The sequence below is a fragment of the Drosophila miranda genome, chromosome 4 (assembly GCF_003369915.1).
Source record: "Drosophila miranda strain MSH22 chromosome 4, D.miranda_PacBio2.1, whole genome shotgun sequence".
Taxonomy (NCBI): Eukaryota; Metazoa; Arthropoda; class Insecta; order Diptera; family Drosophilidae; genus Drosophila; species Drosophila miranda.
Window position 1 is genome coordinate 29,302,227 of NC_046677.1, and position 17,576 is coordinate 29,319,802.

At 46.2% G+C, this 17,576-nt stretch overlaps 4 protein-coding genes across 5 annotated transcripts in view; 2 read left to right on the plus strand and 2 right to left on the minus strand.

Moving 5' to 3' along the window:
- The window catches only part of LOC108162781 (protein Star), a 34,900-nt gene extending 33,524 nt beyond the window's left edge, over nt 1-1,376 (minus strand). The window contains exon 1 of the mRNA XM_017297679.2: nt 340-1,376. The gene's annotated coding sequence lies outside the window, so the exon portion shown is untranslated. The remainder of the gene's footprint in view (nt 1-339) is intronic.
- Nucleotides 1,377-2,436: 1,060 nt separating this feature from the next.
- Nucleotides 2,437-5,210, plus strand: LOC108162993 (protein asteroid). The gene is made up of 2 exons (XM_017298006.2): nt 2,437-3,490; nt 3,547-5,210. The coding sequence occupies exons 1-2, from the start codon at nt 2,522-2,524 to the stop codon at nt 5,149-5,151; spliced, it is 2,574 nt and encodes an 857-aa protein (XP_017153495.1). The 5' UTR covers nt 2,437-2,521; the 3' UTR covers nt 5,152-5,210.
- A 358-nt stretch (nt 5,211-5,568) lies between these two features.
- Nucleotides 5,569-8,049, plus strand: LOC108162995 (cysteine protease ATG4B). Its single transcript, XM_017298009.2, has 5 exons — nt 5,569-6,118; nt 6,180-6,522; nt 6,593-6,672; nt 6,736-7,281; nt 7,479-8,049. The coding sequence occupies exons 1-5, from the start codon at nt 5,935-5,937 to the stop codon at nt 7,553-7,555; spliced, it is 1,230 nt and encodes a 409-aa protein (XP_017153498.1). The 5' UTR covers nt 5,569-5,934; the 3' UTR covers nt 7,556-8,049.
- LOC108162994 (CBL-interacting protein kinase 15) lies at nt 7,990-14,641 on the minus strand. Of its 2 annotated transcripts, none has more exons than XM_017298007.2 (7): nt 14,135-14,641; nt 10,596-10,695; nt 10,418-10,535; nt 10,203-10,359; nt 10,029-10,137; nt 9,727-9,969; nt 7,990-9,667 (listed from the first exon to the last, which is right to left on the minus strand). In XM_017298007.2, the coding sequence occupies exons 3-7, from the start codon at nt 10,471-10,473 to the stop codon at nt 8,850-8,852; spliced, it is 1,383 nt and encodes a 460-aa protein (XP_017153496.1). In that variant the 5' UTR covers nt 10,474-10,535; nt 10,596-10,695; nt 14,135-14,641; the 3' UTR covers nt 7,990-8,849. The 2 variants fall into 2 exon arrangements, with proteins under 2 accessions (XP_017153496.1, XP_017153497.1); XM_017298008.2 differs by lacking the exon at nt 14,135-14,641 and adding an exon at nt 14,040-14,099.
- Between the last annotated feature and the right edge of the window lie 2,935 nt (nt 14,642-17,576).

Genomic DNA, 17,576 nt, shown 5'->3' on the forward strand with positions numbered 1-17,576 from the left:
TTCTTTTCTCTTTGGATTTCTCCATCGCTAGGGCCACCTACGGTGGCATTCAACAGAGTGGAATCTTTCAACGAAATGAGTTTTTCGGGGTTTTTTTTTGGTTTGACTACCTGAAAACCTGCGCCCAAAGCAGGCCCCGGAAGGCGTGGGAATCATCAAAAAAGAAAAGCGATGAAAAATTGCAATTGCAGGAAGAGAAGCAGAAACAGAAACGTGTGAAAATGTGCGGAAGACAGGAAACGTGAGAGAGAAGCCTCGAACCCTGTGTGGCATTCCTGGAATAAATGGCCTTGGGTAACAGGCCAATGGGAATGCAATTTCTATTACACTATAACGCACCTTTTGCAAAAGATCCTGATCCTGATGCTGATGCTGATCCTGATGGAAACTGTAAGTCTTATCCGTATCCAACAAATGACGAGGTTGAGGCAGCTCCAAACTCTACTGAGAGCTTACAGGGAACACTCTGTCTAAATTTCGGGACAGACACGCACACGAACACTGGCGCACTCACGGGAAACAGTAAACGGATCGCTTAGAACGAACACACTCCCGAGTGACTGAGAGAGAGGGACCGGACCTACAGTGAGAGAGCTTTTCCATACGATTGTGCACTTAATGGCGATTGTCGATTGATCCAAGTCGGGTATAAATTTTCACACTTTTCTTTGCTACGTTTTCGCCAATTTCTTTTATTTTTTGGAACATTTATTTGCACACACGATTATTTATTTAATGCTTTGGGGGGTCGGTTTCCCACACACACACGAACACACACGTATACGCATACGCACACGTAGAGCACGCCTCTCACACATAGACAAGATATTCATTCACGATACGATTACGGTAAGTATATGATGATCTTCGCGCTCGCTCTTTCATCCATGTTGTCTGCTTGTTGCTGTTTCTCTGCTACTGCTGCTGCTGCTGCTTCTTTTGTTGTTGTTGTAGTTGTTTCGGCCGAAAGAAGAAAAATCCAAGAGAAAAATAATACTATATGAAATGAATGGCGACCACAAAGCAAAGACGCACAAAAAGTTATTAACACGAACAAAATGAGTGTATTGCTGCTGCTGCTGCGTTAAGGTAAACGTAAAGGTAAAGTGGTAGCACAGGCAGCAGAAAAAACCAACCAACGGAACCCGTATATATGCACGCGCTCGACAATTTTAAACGGCGTTTCCAAATCACACTTTCATTGAATATATTTTTCGGGTATTTTTCGTGTGTGTGTTTTCGTAGTAAGCTCAAACAGGGCACAATCTTTAATTTGGTTTTTAAATTGCTGATGATTTTTTACTCGTCGGCAGCGCAGTCTCGATGAAATTTTTTTCGTTATGTTGCGCGTTGCGGAACATTTGCTGCGGCAGTGTGCCCGCCGATTTATTGACCACACATACCGTCTGAAATATACCGTCAAATTTGCCAAATATACCGAAAATATACCGATGGGCACATGAACTTAACCCACTTGTCCCCCTCTATTTAAACAGTCGAGCAGCTTGAATAAAATCGTGGAAAATAATACTGACTGTACATTCTTGTTGTAGATTCATCCACCATATCTTTCACATAAACTGCGGCAAAATACTTCAAGCTAAATCATTTTCTTAAGGAGTATGATAATACCCACTGGTCGACAATGGGCTAAGCGATCGATGCCCATGATCAGAAATCATATTCCTCGATTTTGATATTCGGTTGAAAATTACTAGCTAGCTGAGGCACGCAACCTTGAACTCACTATTTTATCCAATTAATGAATGAATTTTCTACAGGATATGCTAACTTAAAGTACTCTCTTTTAGTGGATTTCATCTAAATTAAGGTTTAAACGAGAAAGGTCAAAGCATAAAATATAAGTGAGCATGAGGTTAGGTTTTGAACACTTGATGCATTTAATCGATGGTATGGACGTTTGTATACCCTATTTGCTGCAATTAATATGAAAGTTCTGTTTCCAAGCTGATCTTAAACATTACCAACAACTTCTGCTCAGATTAACATGTCTTCGACCTATCCATGCATCTGATTTATATTCTGTATAAATGTCTCGATCCCGATACCCAGCTTGGAGCCTTGGATGAGCAACATTTCCTCAATTCTATAATATTGTTTTTCCTAGGGTATTTCAAGTGTTGCTAATTCCGTGCAATGTTGCGGGACAATGTCACTCATTGCTCAGCACATGTTGCTGGTCCAAACAAATAGAATAGGCCAACGACATAAAACGACACTTGTAGATCAAAAAAAGTTTTGTTGCGATATCTCACAAGTTTGGTGCTAAACTTCTTCAAGTTTCAACATTTTCATAGGCATTTAAATATATATTCGCGGTTAATGGGTTAAACGGTTTGTTTTTATTTAAAATATTCATAAAATAGTTGGTAGCTGGTATTTTTGGGTATTTTTTTACCACCTTTTGGCTATAATTCTTATCACCCACGAAACGGTCGCACTGCCGTAAAACACGCGGAGAAAAAAAACACAAAATAAACAACAAGTGCAGGGGGTAATTATGGGAGTTCGCGGCCTTACTAGCTATATAGCGCAGCGCGCTGAGATCTATCTGAAGCCGTACGAGCTGCACTCCACAGCCCTGGTGATCGATGGGGATAATTTGGCCTGCAATCTGTACAAAGATGTCACCGGCTGCTACTCGGCCTTTGGCGGGGACTACGATGACTTCTATCGCGCTGTGTTGCAGTTCTTTCAGGTCCTGGACGAGTGCAGCATCCGTCCCTATGTGCTCATGGATGGTGGCTACGAGGAGCGCAAATTGCAAACCGTTGGTAAGCGACTGAGGGGCAAAATCTCCGTCATCAAGAAGATCAATCCAAATGCCTCCATTACCCTGTTCCCGCTGCACCTGAAGGAGGTATTTGTGGATGCCGTTAAAGACTGTGGAGTTCCCATCATGCGCTGCGTATTCGAGGCGGATGACGAACTTGCGGCCTTGGCCAGGAAGCTCAACTGCCCCGTGCTCTCGTACGACTCGGACTTCTACATCCACAACGTCAAGTACATACCCCTGATCACGCTCACCGTCAAGGTGCTGACCAAGCAGGTGAAGCAGCACGCCAAGCCGAAGGATACACGGGACTTGCGTCGCGCCCAGGCGAAGCACATGGAAAAGCGGACAAAAGGCAACAAAATTTTGGGCGGCATACAGACCCCGGTTCCGGCTACGGTTCCTGCGAAGCCTGGAAAGACCTACAAATATCTGGATTGCTGCATCTACCGCGTGGAGCATCTGTGCGGTCGTGGCACCCTCAGTGCGGAAAAGCTGCCGCTGTTCGCCGCCCTTTTGGGCAACGATTATATAGCCCGTTCTGCCTTTAGGAACTTCTTTTCTGCAGGAATGGGCAAAGCGGGACGCAGCAAGAAGTTGAAGCAGCAACAGCGACGCATTCGAGTAACCCTCCAATGGCTGCGCGGGGAGACAGCAGAGTCCGCCTTGGCCAAGGTCCTTTCCAGGCTGAAAAAGGTTGGTTTTATCTCTTGATCCTCCAGATTTCTCTAATAATATTTGATTTTCTGCAGTCGCAAAGGGATTCGCTCGTGGCACAGGTGAACGCCGCCATTGAGGGGTACTCAAATGAGTTGTGCCACGCGTACGACTTCTTTGAGAATCACTATGAGAATGCCTTCCCCTACTTCGAGCCAGTCAGTGAAGAGGAACAGAGTGACGAAGAAGACCCTCTGGGCTTGGATGATGACTTTTCTGACGCAGACGGAGGAGAGGAAGAGGAGGAGCAGCAGGAAGAGAACGAAAACAAGCCAGCTCCTGGTGAAAACGAAGCCAAATCGCACAGCGAGGAAGATGAAGAGGAACCGGAAGGCGGCCCCGAACTAGAAGTGGAAGATAAAACCCTGCTGTTCCCGCAATGGTTCCTGGACAAACTCTACCCGGGGCATCTATCCCGCTTCTTTGTGGACCTACTGCACCTGCGAAAGTACATCAATAACCCACAGATCGAGCACTTTCCCCACCACGACTCCAACGAGTTGGCTCTTCCCATTCTCAACTATGTGTTTGCGTTGCTCCATAATGTGGAGGGCTCCAAGACAGAGCCCCGCGTGAATGGCGAGGGTGCCGTCCTGCCCATTGAGTACACATACCTCACGCGGGCTGTGAGGGTGACCAATGTGCGATACCATAAGATGCCCATCGAGAAGCCGCCTGCCTATAGTTTTGTGCCTTCCGCACCGGATGCCCGGCACCTGAGAGCGGTGTTCGAATCAAAAGTGCCTCATGCCAAGACGGAGCAACTGTTTGCGCGGCTGGAAAGACTGCCGGAGGATCTGCGGCTGTACTTTCTGGCCATTGTCTACTGGTTGCATCGCTCGGAGCACTGCGACCTGCTGCATCTCCATGCCCTGCTGCTCTGTCTGGTTGTCCTGCGAACCATAGATGTGACCATTCCCGCCGAGAGGGAGGTCAAGTCCTTCCATCGACGTTTTGGCAAGATCCTCAAGCAAGAGAGGGCCGTGCGGGACAAGGAAGCAGCCGAGGGCATCAAGAGGGGTGTGAAACCCTCCCTCTTGGATCTGCCCGTGCCTGAGAGGATGGCGCATGTGCCCAAATCGGACTGTTACCTTGTGCAGGAGCGTCTCCTGCCCCACTTTCACATGCAGGAGATCTTCAAGAAGAAGTTCGATCTATACTCCACAACGGTGCTCCATGCTTTCGCAGAGTTCCAGGCGGTGGTCTACCAACTAAACGGCCTGAATTCCCTTCTGGATCACCCACTGCCGAGTCCTCGAATGAACCAGCTCTACTGCGGCGCCTTTCTCTACAATCTGTACGATCTGCTGAGGAATCGCCCGGATGTGCGTTACCACGTGGAGCACTACCTGCTCTCCGACTCCCAGTTGATGTTCGACTTCTATTGCTATCTGTTTGACTGGTGTGCGGATTTCATTCCCTCCTGGAAGCAGACGGAGGTGGATCAGGCCGCCCTCAAAGTCCAGCAAAAGAAGCGCTTCAAAAAGGAGCGTCAGGCGGCGAGAACGGCAGCAGCAGCGACTGCCTCCACAGAGACAACAGATCCCAATGCGGATATGCTACGAGCGGTAGAGGATCCCGAGCCCGAGGATGATTTTTTCGATTTAAATAACAAATTCTGTGCGCTTAAAGTTGCTTAACTGAGGAGCGCACGTACATTTTTTTTGCTAATTAAATCAACGTTAAATTGTTTAGGAATTCTTCTTGTGTCATTTTCTGCTGCCTCGCTTTTCCAGCGCTCTTCTATGGAGGAGTGTCGTTCCCCATTCAGCCGGAGCTTTGTCTTCTGCTGAAACTCCATTTCTCTTTTTAGGAATCACTGGGACTGAGATAAATTCTCCATATTATTACTGCTGTTCAGGTGGCGTTGCTTCCCGCTCGACATTCAAATCCGCCCGCTACAAACTTGCTGAGAAAAAAGAGGGCACGGCCCAGAAAATGCAACGCATGCAAGCCAAACCCACCCCTTTCGGCTAATATACCTTGAACACAAGAACAGCACGCTTGGTGCTGTTTGGCGCACTGTTAGTTAACCTTATGACGTTTTCCAATACTTCGCGGTACGACGTCAACACATTCGTCGTGGCAGCGCAGCGACGCCGCTGTTGTTATCGTTGTAATCAATTCGAGTTCTAAAAAAAAATACATAGTGGAAGCAGAAAATACGAATTTAAGGTGTAATCAGCACCAGACACTGCCAACAACAAATGCATTTGCTGTGACCCCCCCAGGGTGTTGGAGCAGGGCGCAGCGGAGGCGACAATAAAAGGCCAAAACAAAGGCAGCTGGCAGAGGCAGAAACAGAGCCCGAGCAGAGGCAGAGACAGAGACAAACCGAAACGTCATTGGCAGGCAATTAACGGAAACGAAACGGAAGGCGACGCCCGCGACGAAGGTGGGAATCTAGGACTCCGCCTCCATCCATGCTGGTTATCCTCGCCGATCAGCTAACACGTATCATGGAGAGCGTCTTCGAGGCCTATCTGGGTCCGGACAGCGTCCTGGCCAGTGCCGTAGGCCAGGCGGTGGGCAGCGGCGAGCCAGAGGATATACCCAAACGGAACACAGACGTTTGGGTGCTGGGCAGACGATACAATGCCATACAGGGTGAGTGGTGGACGCCAACACTAGAGGCAAATCATCAATCATCGTGTATTCCTTTCCACAGAACTAGAAGTCATCCGAAGGGATATACAGTCCCGACTGTGGTGCACCTATCGCCACGGTTTCATGCCTTTAGGTGAGGTGCAGCTCACCACGGATAGGGGATGGGGCTGCATGTTGCGCTGCGGCCAGATGGTCCTCGCTCAGGCCCTTATTGACCTGCATTTGGGACGCGATTGGTTCTGGACACCCGAGTGCCAGGATGCCACCTACCTCAAGATTGTGAATCGCTTTGAAGATGTCCGCAAGAACTACTACTCCATACACCAGATCGCCCTTATGGGTGAATCCCAGAACAAGGCGGTGGGCGAGTGGCTGGGACCCAATACAGTGGCACAGATCCTCAAGTAAGTGGATCAGAGATATCCATTCGTATATAGGAGGGATTGTAATCTGAGATTACTCTGATACTTTCAGAAAACTGGTGCTATTCGATGACTGGTGTTCGCTGGTGGTCCATGTGGCTATGGATAGCACTGTGGTCCTCGATGATGTCTGTGAGTGATGGCTGAACTGGAATCCAAGGAGTCCATACTTATTCCTCGCTTATTCCTTTGTAGATTCACTCTGCCTGGAAGGAGATGCCTGGAAGCCACTTCTACTTATCATCCCTCTGCGGCTGGGCATCAGCGACATCAATCCCATCTACATCCCAGCTTTGAAACGCTGTCTCGAGCTGGACAGCAGCTGTGGCATGATCGGCGGCCGTCCAAATCAGGCTCTGTACTTCCTTGGATACGTCGAAGACGAAGTGTTGTACCTGGATCCACACACCACGCAAAGGACGGGCGTGGTGGGCCAGAAGACCTCCTCAGGCGAACAGGAACACGACGAGACCTACCATCAGAAGCATGCGGCACGCCTGAGCTTCTCCGCCATGGATCCCTCGCTGGCCGTCTGCTTCCTGTGCAAGACCAGTGACAGCTTTCAGCAGCTACTCGAGAAACTGCGCCAGGAGGTGCTGGGCATGTGCTCGCCGGCGCTCTTCGAGATTAGCCAGACGCGCGCCGTTGACTGGGACACGGCGGAGGACATTGAATGGCCGACCATGCCGGATATTGACTGGCCGGCCGGCACCTCAGACTCGGACTCGTTTGCCATAGCGGGTGAGTATTTGTTGTTGTAATCGGTAATATGGAGAGGCGAGATCTTGATTAGGTTTAACAGTCGCGTCCGTCTGAGATTGCTGCACACAATGTTTCTTTCTTAAATCGAAAGAGTTCCATCTGTTCCATCTTACTATAAAATTCTCACTCGATTTCCACTCAAAACCAACGTCTTATCAATCCATTCCACTCCACAGAAGAGAGCGTTAGAGACGGCGACGCCGCCGGCACCAGCAGCAGCGGCAGCAAACCCAGTGAGAGAGCCGTCGTTTGAGAGAAGCCCCAGTTAGTTGGCTCTCTCGCTCTGCCACGCGACGCCTGCGCCAAACAGAACAAAAGCAACAACAATAAGCGAAAGTGGAGCGACAGAGGCAGCGACAGCGATAGCGAGCGGCAGAGAGCAGAGCCCGGCGGATGCTGCAAATGCAATAAAATAAGGCTAGATAGAGAGTGCAAGGTGTATTCATATAGGGGCAAGGCCCAATGCCCAATGAGATTGCTCCTAAATCGTTTGATAGCTGAGGAGAGCGGTAGAGCCTCACATTATACATATATAGTATGTGTGAATATACCTTGGCGATTGGATGAGACTAGTTTATAATATGTTTCCCATTTGTACGATTACGATTCTTTCATAATGCTGCTTTATTGTACGAGTACGAGATTGACTCCACGGGAGACAATACACAAAAAACACACTGTTCATGCTTTTTGATGATCAATTAAACATTTTTATGCAACGTTTTACATTGAGAGGGTTTTCAAAGATCGCAATATTCATATTTATAGATGTATTCATATTCATATTCGTATATTCGCCTGTATATGTATGCTCAAAAATGGACCAACAACTAAATACATAATACTTGGACTATATGTATGGTATAACTATATGTAGGTATATATATATATTTGTATATATAAATTTCACTATTCGCATCCGGCTGTAACAGTTTGAAACAACACAAACTACTCGAAATAAGGAACTTTCTCGCTATGATGCTGGGTTAATGAGGAGGCAACCAAAGGAAAAACGAGACTACATTAACAACAAACTTCTGCCGACTCTTGCAGCTGGCAAAATTGACACTAATTGGGCATGGCCTGTGGCAGGTCCTGTGGCTGAAACCCAACCCAAAGAAAGGCTTACCCATAGCATACATCTTTAGGGGTAATTGTGGCTGGACTTAAGGGATGTCTTCTTTGGGCAAGTGCAGGACAATTGGGATCGGATCTAAGATACATGTGCGAAGGAGTCTGAGATGATTGCTGTCTGAAACTGGTACTCCATCGAGGCACTACACTCCGATTTCAACTTTTGGCATCGTACAATTTGGTCTTAAAAGTGAATTCCCGATCCTAAGGCTTTCGACTGATAGCAGCCATCTCTCTGAGACATTTTGAGCATTCTTTTATATAAAAAACAATCAATCCTAGACAATCATCTGCTGTAGCCCCACTAAGTATACTATGGACAACTAAGTTTACCTTTCTTTGGGGGAACGGAACCCCAAGATCGACCAGAACCAGTTGAGTAATATAAACATTCAACAGGTTTATGACCCTGCTTAGAGTATACAGCAAGAGCGCTCGATTCGCTTCTCCACCTTGGGCTCAATGTGCAGGGCCATCTCGACGTGTTTGCGGGCCAGCCACGATTGCTTCTGCAGCCGGTTGACCACAATCCGATAGGCCCCAATGATGTCCGAGCGGGGCCCACTCTGGCGGGCATTGAGCAGCATCTCCGAGGAGAGACCCAGCTCGGCCAGCAGCTGGCGCGCCTCGAACTCCAGAGCCCCCAGCTGGCTGAGATCATCGGTGGCGGTGGGCAGCATCACGCAGCTGCCCGTCTCTGCATCGTAGTTCTTGAACAGGGGACAATCCTCGGCCACCTCGACGTTCCAGGGATTTATCTTGGCAGAGGGGCATTGGCTGCCATTCGAACAGGACAGCCGCTTCTCGGGCTCCGTCTCCATGGGCGTGACCTTCTTCTTGAGCGTTCCGCAGAGTAGATACCGCCTGCCAGGACGCTTGGCCGGCTCGGCCGTTACCTCCTTGACTTGGCTCGGCACCTGCAGGAGCAGCTCGTGCCCGAGCTCAATGGGCTGCAGAAAGTTCTGCACAAACATCTCGTCCTGCTGGCGCGTGTTCATGCTAATAGCCGGCTTCTTGACCACCTCCGCATATCGGTCCCTCAGCGAGGCGGACTTTCTCAGGCGGTGCGACTTGGTGCGCACCCAGAAGATGGATCGCTTGACGGGCTTGCTGTGCAGATTGATCTCGTACTGCATGAGGTCGGCGCTCAGCTTGGGGCAAGTAACAAACTGGCTGTTCAGCATATCATCGATGGTGGGCCGCTGGGCGGGTATGTGGATAAGAACGCGCTCTGCAAGGGAGCACAAAAGATAGAGGACTCTCCATTTCTCTCAAGGATCTCTCACTTACGTATTAATCTTATGCAGGGCAAACTAAGCTGTCCCGGCAGCAGATAGTCCCCCTTAAGAATGGCTGCCTTGAGGCCCGGTATGGTGGGGGCCCGAAAAGGCATATTCCCCACGACCATAAAGTACAACAGAATGCCCAGGGCCCAGACATCGACGGGGGCGCCTATGTAATGATCATCGGAGAAGAGCTCTGGGGCGGCATATGGCGGAGAGCCGCAAAATGTGTCGAGCTTCTGATTGGCACCTATCCGAGGGATCGATTGGTGATATTTTAGAACAAATAAAACAATGGCAATGGCTTACCATTGATGAGTTGTGTGCTGAAACCAAAGTCGGCCAGCTTCAGGCGATCCTCTGACAGGAGCAGCACGTTCTCCGCCTTGATATCGCGATGCACATAGCCAAGGCTGTGCTGTAAGTGCGTTTCAGGACTAGAGTTATCAATGGATCTCGATGGGGTTCGGTTTTAGATCTTACCATATGCTTGACGGCCAGCAGGAGCTGTTTGAACAGAGGCGCCGCATGAATCTCCCTCAGGGGACCGCCTTGGGTGATGTGGTTGTAGAGCTCTCCGCCGCGGATCCACTCGGTGACCAGATAGACACGGCCCAAAGTCTCAACCACCTCGAAAAGCCTACAATAGATGAATGGTTAAACCATTCCCATTACACAGTGTATGCTTCTGGTCTCACCTTAAGATGTTCGGATGATGAACACACTCGAGAGTGGCTATCTCGCTGGACAGCATCCGCAGCGCCTTGGCATCGAGTCCAGCCCGATCCAGGTCCACCACCTTAATGGCCACCTTGTCTGGCAATCGAATAGGAGGATGTCAATATATAATCAATAGAAATCTAATATAGAACCTACCACGCGTTAGCTGATGGACGGCCAGTTTGACTTTTGAGAAATTGCCGCGACCGATGTCGCCACAGAATCTGTACAGACCAATGCGACGGCCAATGGTCACCTGGAAGATAAGACCAAGTGGCAAAAATCAAGAATTAGGAAGGTAGAAATATTTAAATTTATATCTGCTATTTTCACATAAAGTCCTATTTTAGTCCCTATATGATATAAAACAGGACAATAGGTCTAGTATCCATTGATCTAGTATCCATTGATAACATCTGAGAACTTTTTTTTCTTATACATTTTATATTAATCAGCCTGGTTAGTCTGCTGGGGTTTGAAGCTTTTAATATCCTAAAATATGTAGAAAAATGCTTGCACATCTTAATAGAATTTTCCACTGAGGTTCTGTGATTCTGAATCTCCACAGCACGAAATAGAGCCCATTCATCATTCATTCGAATATAGCAAAGCTTTCCAGAACAGTATCTGCAGGCTTGCGCTTCTTCTATTTGAGATCCAGAACGATCCGATGACCGTGCGTAGACTTACGGATGCGAGAGATACAAGATTCTCTTATGGAAAACAACTAACGATATAGTATACTATATTCAGTATCTTTACTTAACTGCAAGTGTACACATTTTGTTCTTGCATTTGGCATGGCTTGGATATAATTAAATCAAATTTATACTGCTTCCCATTGCCACCACAAAAGTAAACCAAAGTTGAATTGTTGGCTTGGCCTTTTCATATACGTGAATATATGTTTTCCATTCAATTGCTAAACAATTTGTCTTTCCCTCACTCCATTTGAGTCTTTGGTCTTTGCCTTTGTTTTGACCTCAAATTAACCCCAAACACTAGGGGCTGAAACCATACAAAGCAAAGAGATCCTAAGACTTCCGCAAGGATAATAAATTGGTATTTTTTTGGAATAAATTTGGCATTCATTTAACTTAAATTTCAAGTATTTGCATGTGCAAAAGGCACTCAAAGTATGAGCAATTTCCTTGTTTGATTTCCACCAGGGACAAAAGTCCACTAAAGACCGCCTTGAGCTTGGGCCATTGAATGCAGCGATTATTTGCGGTGGGTACACATGTTGTAACAATTAACATTGACTGCCTCCATATTCCGGGCCGAAACTTGTTGGCCGCTAATTTATTCTTATACGAGTGCTGCCCCCATTTATAGTGTGCGCTGAATGTGGTCTTCGAAAAGTGCCTGTGCCCTCGACCTCGCCCTCGTCCGCGCCCTCGCACTCGCCCTCGCTCTTGTTGCTGGACTCACAATTAGTCAAGGTCAAGGGGGCACCATTTTTTTTTGTTAATGTAATTTGAACTGTGGCTGCACTTATCGTGGCTTCCACTTGCCGCTGCTTGTTGCTTATTGCAGGCATATTATACTCTTTCAGAGTATATACCATATATCTTGAGTATATTTACGTTCTCCAGTCGAAAAGAATAGGTCCTTCTGTATATATCATAAGGAAAACAGGGCTTGGCTTGTTTCCAAAGATATCTCGAACAAATCATACAAATCTCACTTTCAAAAGAGATATTTTATGCAAATCTCCTTGTGGTTTCCCTAGAACCTATTTTTCTCTAAGGGTATTAAACGCCTGTGCTTCTAAGGCTTATACTTTTATTGTTTTATTTCTGCTCTTGGCTGTTTGGCTTAATCCACCTTTTGAGCCATCGAGAGAGGGTTTGTGTGTGGGTGTGTGTGGGCGTTAATTAAGGCGAAACGCAACGAAACGCGGCGTATACGTAATGCGGCTGCCTTGCATTCGGTTACACGCGCACATACAAAGCCCCCCCTATATCCCCCCCCCCCCCCACAGAGCTTAATTCCACGGTGCATGAGCCCACACACACACACACACACACATACAGACAGTCTTCTCTTCTCGGGCTCTCGCGCTCCCCCCTTTCAAAGCCATTAGGGCACAAGCAAATTAGCCTTGAACCTCCGCATAATTGCAGCGCTGCTGCAGAGGGTTTGTGTATTAGCTAACACACACAAGAGGCGACAATGGCCTGGAACTGGACTCGGACCGGGTCTGGCCTACACTGGAGCTGAGCTGCCGTGACGTCAGCATGTCAGAGGTGAACTCTTTTTGTGCCGCCGCCGTCGCCGCATGCCACATACATCGTACATTGCACAGGTTGCATGGTCTCCTACCTATACACGTAGCATGAACAAGCAGACCATTCATCATCCGCAAGGACACGCTAATCTGGCACAATAAGTTCCGTGGCCTGGCATGACACTTTGTGAAGATGAAATTTGTGTCCTACCAATTTAGATGCTTTTGACACCAGAAACTGGGCCAAGTGGAAATTTGTTTGTTCAGCGGAAGCTTAGAAATGCGGAATAAATTCATGGCGGGTTGTTGGGCGTCAAATGGTTTACTATGCACATACAATGGGAGATTAAGGATCCTTAAGGTAAAGTGAGACGTAATAGGAGAGGGCTTTGATATAGGACTTAAGAATATGAGATTTCAGCAGTTAGATTTCATTTGAATTAATGACTATTTTACCTTTACTTAAGGAAGAAATCCTATTCAAGGGGTAGCTATTTTATTAGCCGTAATCTTCCTAAGGAAACCCCTATATTTTATTTACTTTTTAATGAGTGAAATTTCTCAAATTCCGTTTAAATACTCTTACTACTTCGATTATGTTTGTTGTCCTAAAGACTTCACATTTTTTTGCTAAATAAACTTTACCGAGAACTACACTAATTTAGCTTCCTTTTAAAACTAAACGGAAATTATAAGATTTGTAGAATGATAATGTTGTTTGTCAAACTTTGTGAATTTTGTGCTACATTTATCTATTTTCGAAATTAGTTTAACCCCTACAAATTATGGGTATTTATATTTATCTTTATGATTGCATTTCGCAAATATTAAATATGGGTATAATGCAAACGGCTCTATTTGTACAACAAATACTGTATTTATTTATTCAAATTAAAGCAAATAAAATTTTGGGGACCCTGCTCTGGCTGCGCAAAGCATGAATAAATATAATTGATTATCATTTGTGTTATTTATTAATATTTAATATCAGATCACACGTGGAGGCATTGGAAGGTAACGCGCCTGCCGAGAGCGGCTTCTTTGGCGGTGGCTAAAGCCGCCATTTTGAAATATTTTTTAATGAAAAAATTCATTAAATGACCTCTTTTAATTAAAAATAAAACCTACCAAAAAATTGTTGCAGAATACTTTATTTTGCATCGAAAAAAAAATTAGGCAATTTTTGGGCCTTAGAAGAGGTACCTCCTCTTAAAAAGAAGTAAAACAGCTCATTCCTTTTAGCCCCATCGCTCTTTGAAAATCACTTAGAAATGTACAAGAATTTGCCCCCGTTTCACACTTAGTTAAAAAAGTTACAGGCATGTGGGTAATTATCAGATACAGATACAGATAAACGTTGTTTACTTTACCTCAAATTTGCTGCTAGAGAATCGCCTGTTAGTGCCCTCTTGGCCCCTGCCCACTAACTCCCGCCTCACGCCCACCCACCTCAGATTGCACTCACCTCGTGTCCGCAGCGGGGATCGCATTGCAGCGCTTTGGTTAGCCGCTGATAGGGCGGTGTGGGTGGGGGCGGCTGACAGATTGCCAGCGACGGTGCCAGCGACGGTGCCTGCGACGGTGCCGGTGCCGGTGCCGGTGCCAGCGACGGCGTCGATGTCGCTTTCACAGTGGCGGCTGAACTGCGCAGCGCTTTGGTATCCACGGCTGCCGTTTTGCTGCTTGCTTCTCCTCGGTGTGGGGGTGTTGGGGGGAGGGTGTGGTCCCTTCTGGGTTGCGGGTGGCAGTCAGAGAGCGCCCTGGACAGCGAGCTGTGTTTGAGTTTGTGTTTGAGTTTGAGTCCAAGTTCGTTTGAGGGTTCTTGTTGGGCCTGGAGACAACTTGTTGGACGCTGTTTCGCTGGTTGGGTTTCTCTTGAGTCCTTTCCTGGTATATCCTGCCCGTCCAATCCAGCTCTGTCTGTCCCTCTTCCTGTTGCTCGCTGAACTCGTGTGTAATTACAGAATGGCCAGTCCTAGTCTTAGGGCCAGAATCGCCTTACATTATTAAATGCTTTCCACAAAGGGCCACGCCTGCAATGGCAAACAAAACTTTGGTAAGAGAAGAAAGTTCCACGAAGTTGATTTCTATTATTGCTGGTGGGTGCCCTTCCGAAGGCGATACAAATATAAATTGAACAGATATACTCGTCTAAGAGGATTGTGTTACTTGGTCGGAAATGTTTCTGGCAAAAGTTTAAACAAAAGTTAAGCGATTGTGGGGGGATTGATTCGTTTAGTGGTCCCTTCCGTGTGTTTGTTTTGTAAAGAAGAAAACTTGTGTGAAATCTTCATTGATGCATCACAAATTACAAGGAAAATGATTTAAGATCCTTTCCTCTGGCCAAAAATCATAAATTTAGGGTCTTAATAACCCCCCGAAGGGCTGGCAGATGCCAGAGGACTAAGACCATAAATTATGCTAATTTTAACAAAGTTCGACTCACTTTGCTGCCCCGAGGAGCGAGGCAATCCCTTGTGCAAAAATATGTATTCCAAGTAAAATATAATTAACGGCTCTTGAGGGCTGGGAAAATGAGAAAACTTTCAGGATAATCGATGGGACTTAGTTGCAGAACAGATTCCAATAAGCGACTAAGCAATTCCTCAATAATTTAATAAGGAAAAGGTCTCGTTGCGCGCATCCTTTGGCGGATCCTTTAGGTTAAAGTAATTACGTAAATGGATTTTCTTTCCCATTTTTTTTTGGTTGCTGGCTGCTCGGGTTCTGCGTTGCTCAAATTTCCTGCACGTCGTCTTCAATAAAACACTGAAATGGCAAACAGAGCAGAAGACGATGGCAGGGAAGAGAGTGGCAGAAAGAGGTAGCTGGCTGGCATAGGGGCAATGTTTATATAGCAATCGGTTGTGCCAGCCCGCCCTCAAGCGTGACAGGAAGTTGCCCAGGAAGGAAGCAAGCAAAAGGCAACAGCGACTAAGCCTGAACCCAGCCAACGGGCAGGCGACAAGGCGTTATAGAGATATGCCAGTTCTATGCCAGCATATAAATATAGTCTACATGTGCATATCAAATATACGAGTATGTATGTGTGTATGTGTGTGTATTTTTCGCACTATAAACATTTGAAATTATTATAAAAGCCCTCCGTCCCCCCCTTGGAGCTTGGCTTGGCACAACTTTCAGGGCAAGTCGGCGACAGGCGACGCCATCTTTCTGATTGACTGACAGCTGCAACACTCCTTTCCCTCGTGCGGCTGCGGCTGTGGCTTAGAGTGGGTTGCGTGTCCGTGTGTGTGTGTGTGCGTGAGTGGGTAGCACAATTAAATTCACATTTACATTCACATGCCAGGGCCAGCTGTCACAGATGTGCCCCGCAGGCGGCCGCCGCAATTTCGTTCGGGCGCTGAAAAGTATGCAATGAAATTTGTATACGCCATACATGTGAGGTCGAAGAGCATGATGGAGTTGCGGGTGGGTTGGTTACAGCTGCTAAAAAGAGTTTTCTACTGCCAGATACCGCAAAGATCTTTCTTATTTGCTTGTCCCTCCGCCGTCATTCTCCTCAAATACAGAAATGGTGGTAGCAATCTCTCGAAAGACATACAGCAATTATCTACTGAATATCACCTTTTGATAAGATACATTTTATAGGCAGAATGAGACGAATCATGACACTGTTTCCATCAAAAAGTAATTTACGATCTTGTCTTTGCCTTTCGTTGGCATAATGGTGTTTGATTGGTACATGTAAGGCGTATTCTTTGGCGGAACTATCCCCAATGACGGTTTTCTTCAACACTTTTTCTCACTTAACTAACAAACACAGCCTCGCTCTCGCTCACTGCTTGTTTCTGTGCGAGTTGGGGGTTACCTTAGTTGGTTCCCCTTTCAGTCAGGCATACATTTGCATGCTAATGACTCCACCCCCCCCTTCCATCACTCTGCGGGTGCGTACTGTAGTAGAATTACAGTTTTAATTACAAAACTAAACATGAATGCATCTGATATCAAACGAGAACAGAAGCGACGACTTTGTGAAGTTGGCAATTTGAGAGAGTGATGGCACAAGAAACGGAATACCAGAGTGAGGCAAGACGAGGATGAGGAGGATATAGTGCTGGAGGGGCGAGGAAAGATATAGTGCTGAAAGGACGAGAAGGGAGTATAGGGCTGAAAGGACAAGACGGAGTATAGTGCTGAAAAGGGAATATAGGGAAGAAGATATAGTGCCGTAGGGAAGAGTGGATCGGGAGTGGGATAGTTCCACACTCGAAAGCGTTTCAAGTTTATTTTCCTGCAAAGATGAATCCATTTGCTCGACAGAAAAAAAAAGTGAAAGGAATCCCATAACTAGGTCAAAAATGTTTGCATAAAGAGCAGAAAAAGAGGTAATATGGAAAATGAGTGCGCGAAATATTTCTAGGAAAAGTTTTAAACAAAAGTTGAACAATTGTTGGGCGATAATTGTGGGTCTTAAAGCAGGCTGTTGACTTCAACGGGGAATTCTAACAGAAGTGCGAATTGGCAGTCTCTTTAGCACATTAAATATATATATCCTTTAAAATTTATTTGCATTGTATTTATATTATTTTCCAGAGAAACTGGTCAAACAGAAAACAATTCTTTTTACGCGGAAATTCAAAATCACAATTTCCAAGTAACAAAAGAAAGCCAAACAATAATAAAAACAATGAAAATCAGCTCTATTTTTAACATTTAGTTAAACACGCAATTTGAGAGATTAAGTGGCAAAACAGCAGAGGAATACTCGTTAATCAGATAAAATTCATTGGAAGGGAATAACATTATTATGCCAAGGCAGAACTAAGTTTGTGGTCAAAAGCAAAATGTCACAAAAAATCAATCAGATATGGAAGAGGGAACACGACTCCATCACAGACTATGTTATGAATAAATTAACAGAGAATCGTTTGCATTGGCATTAG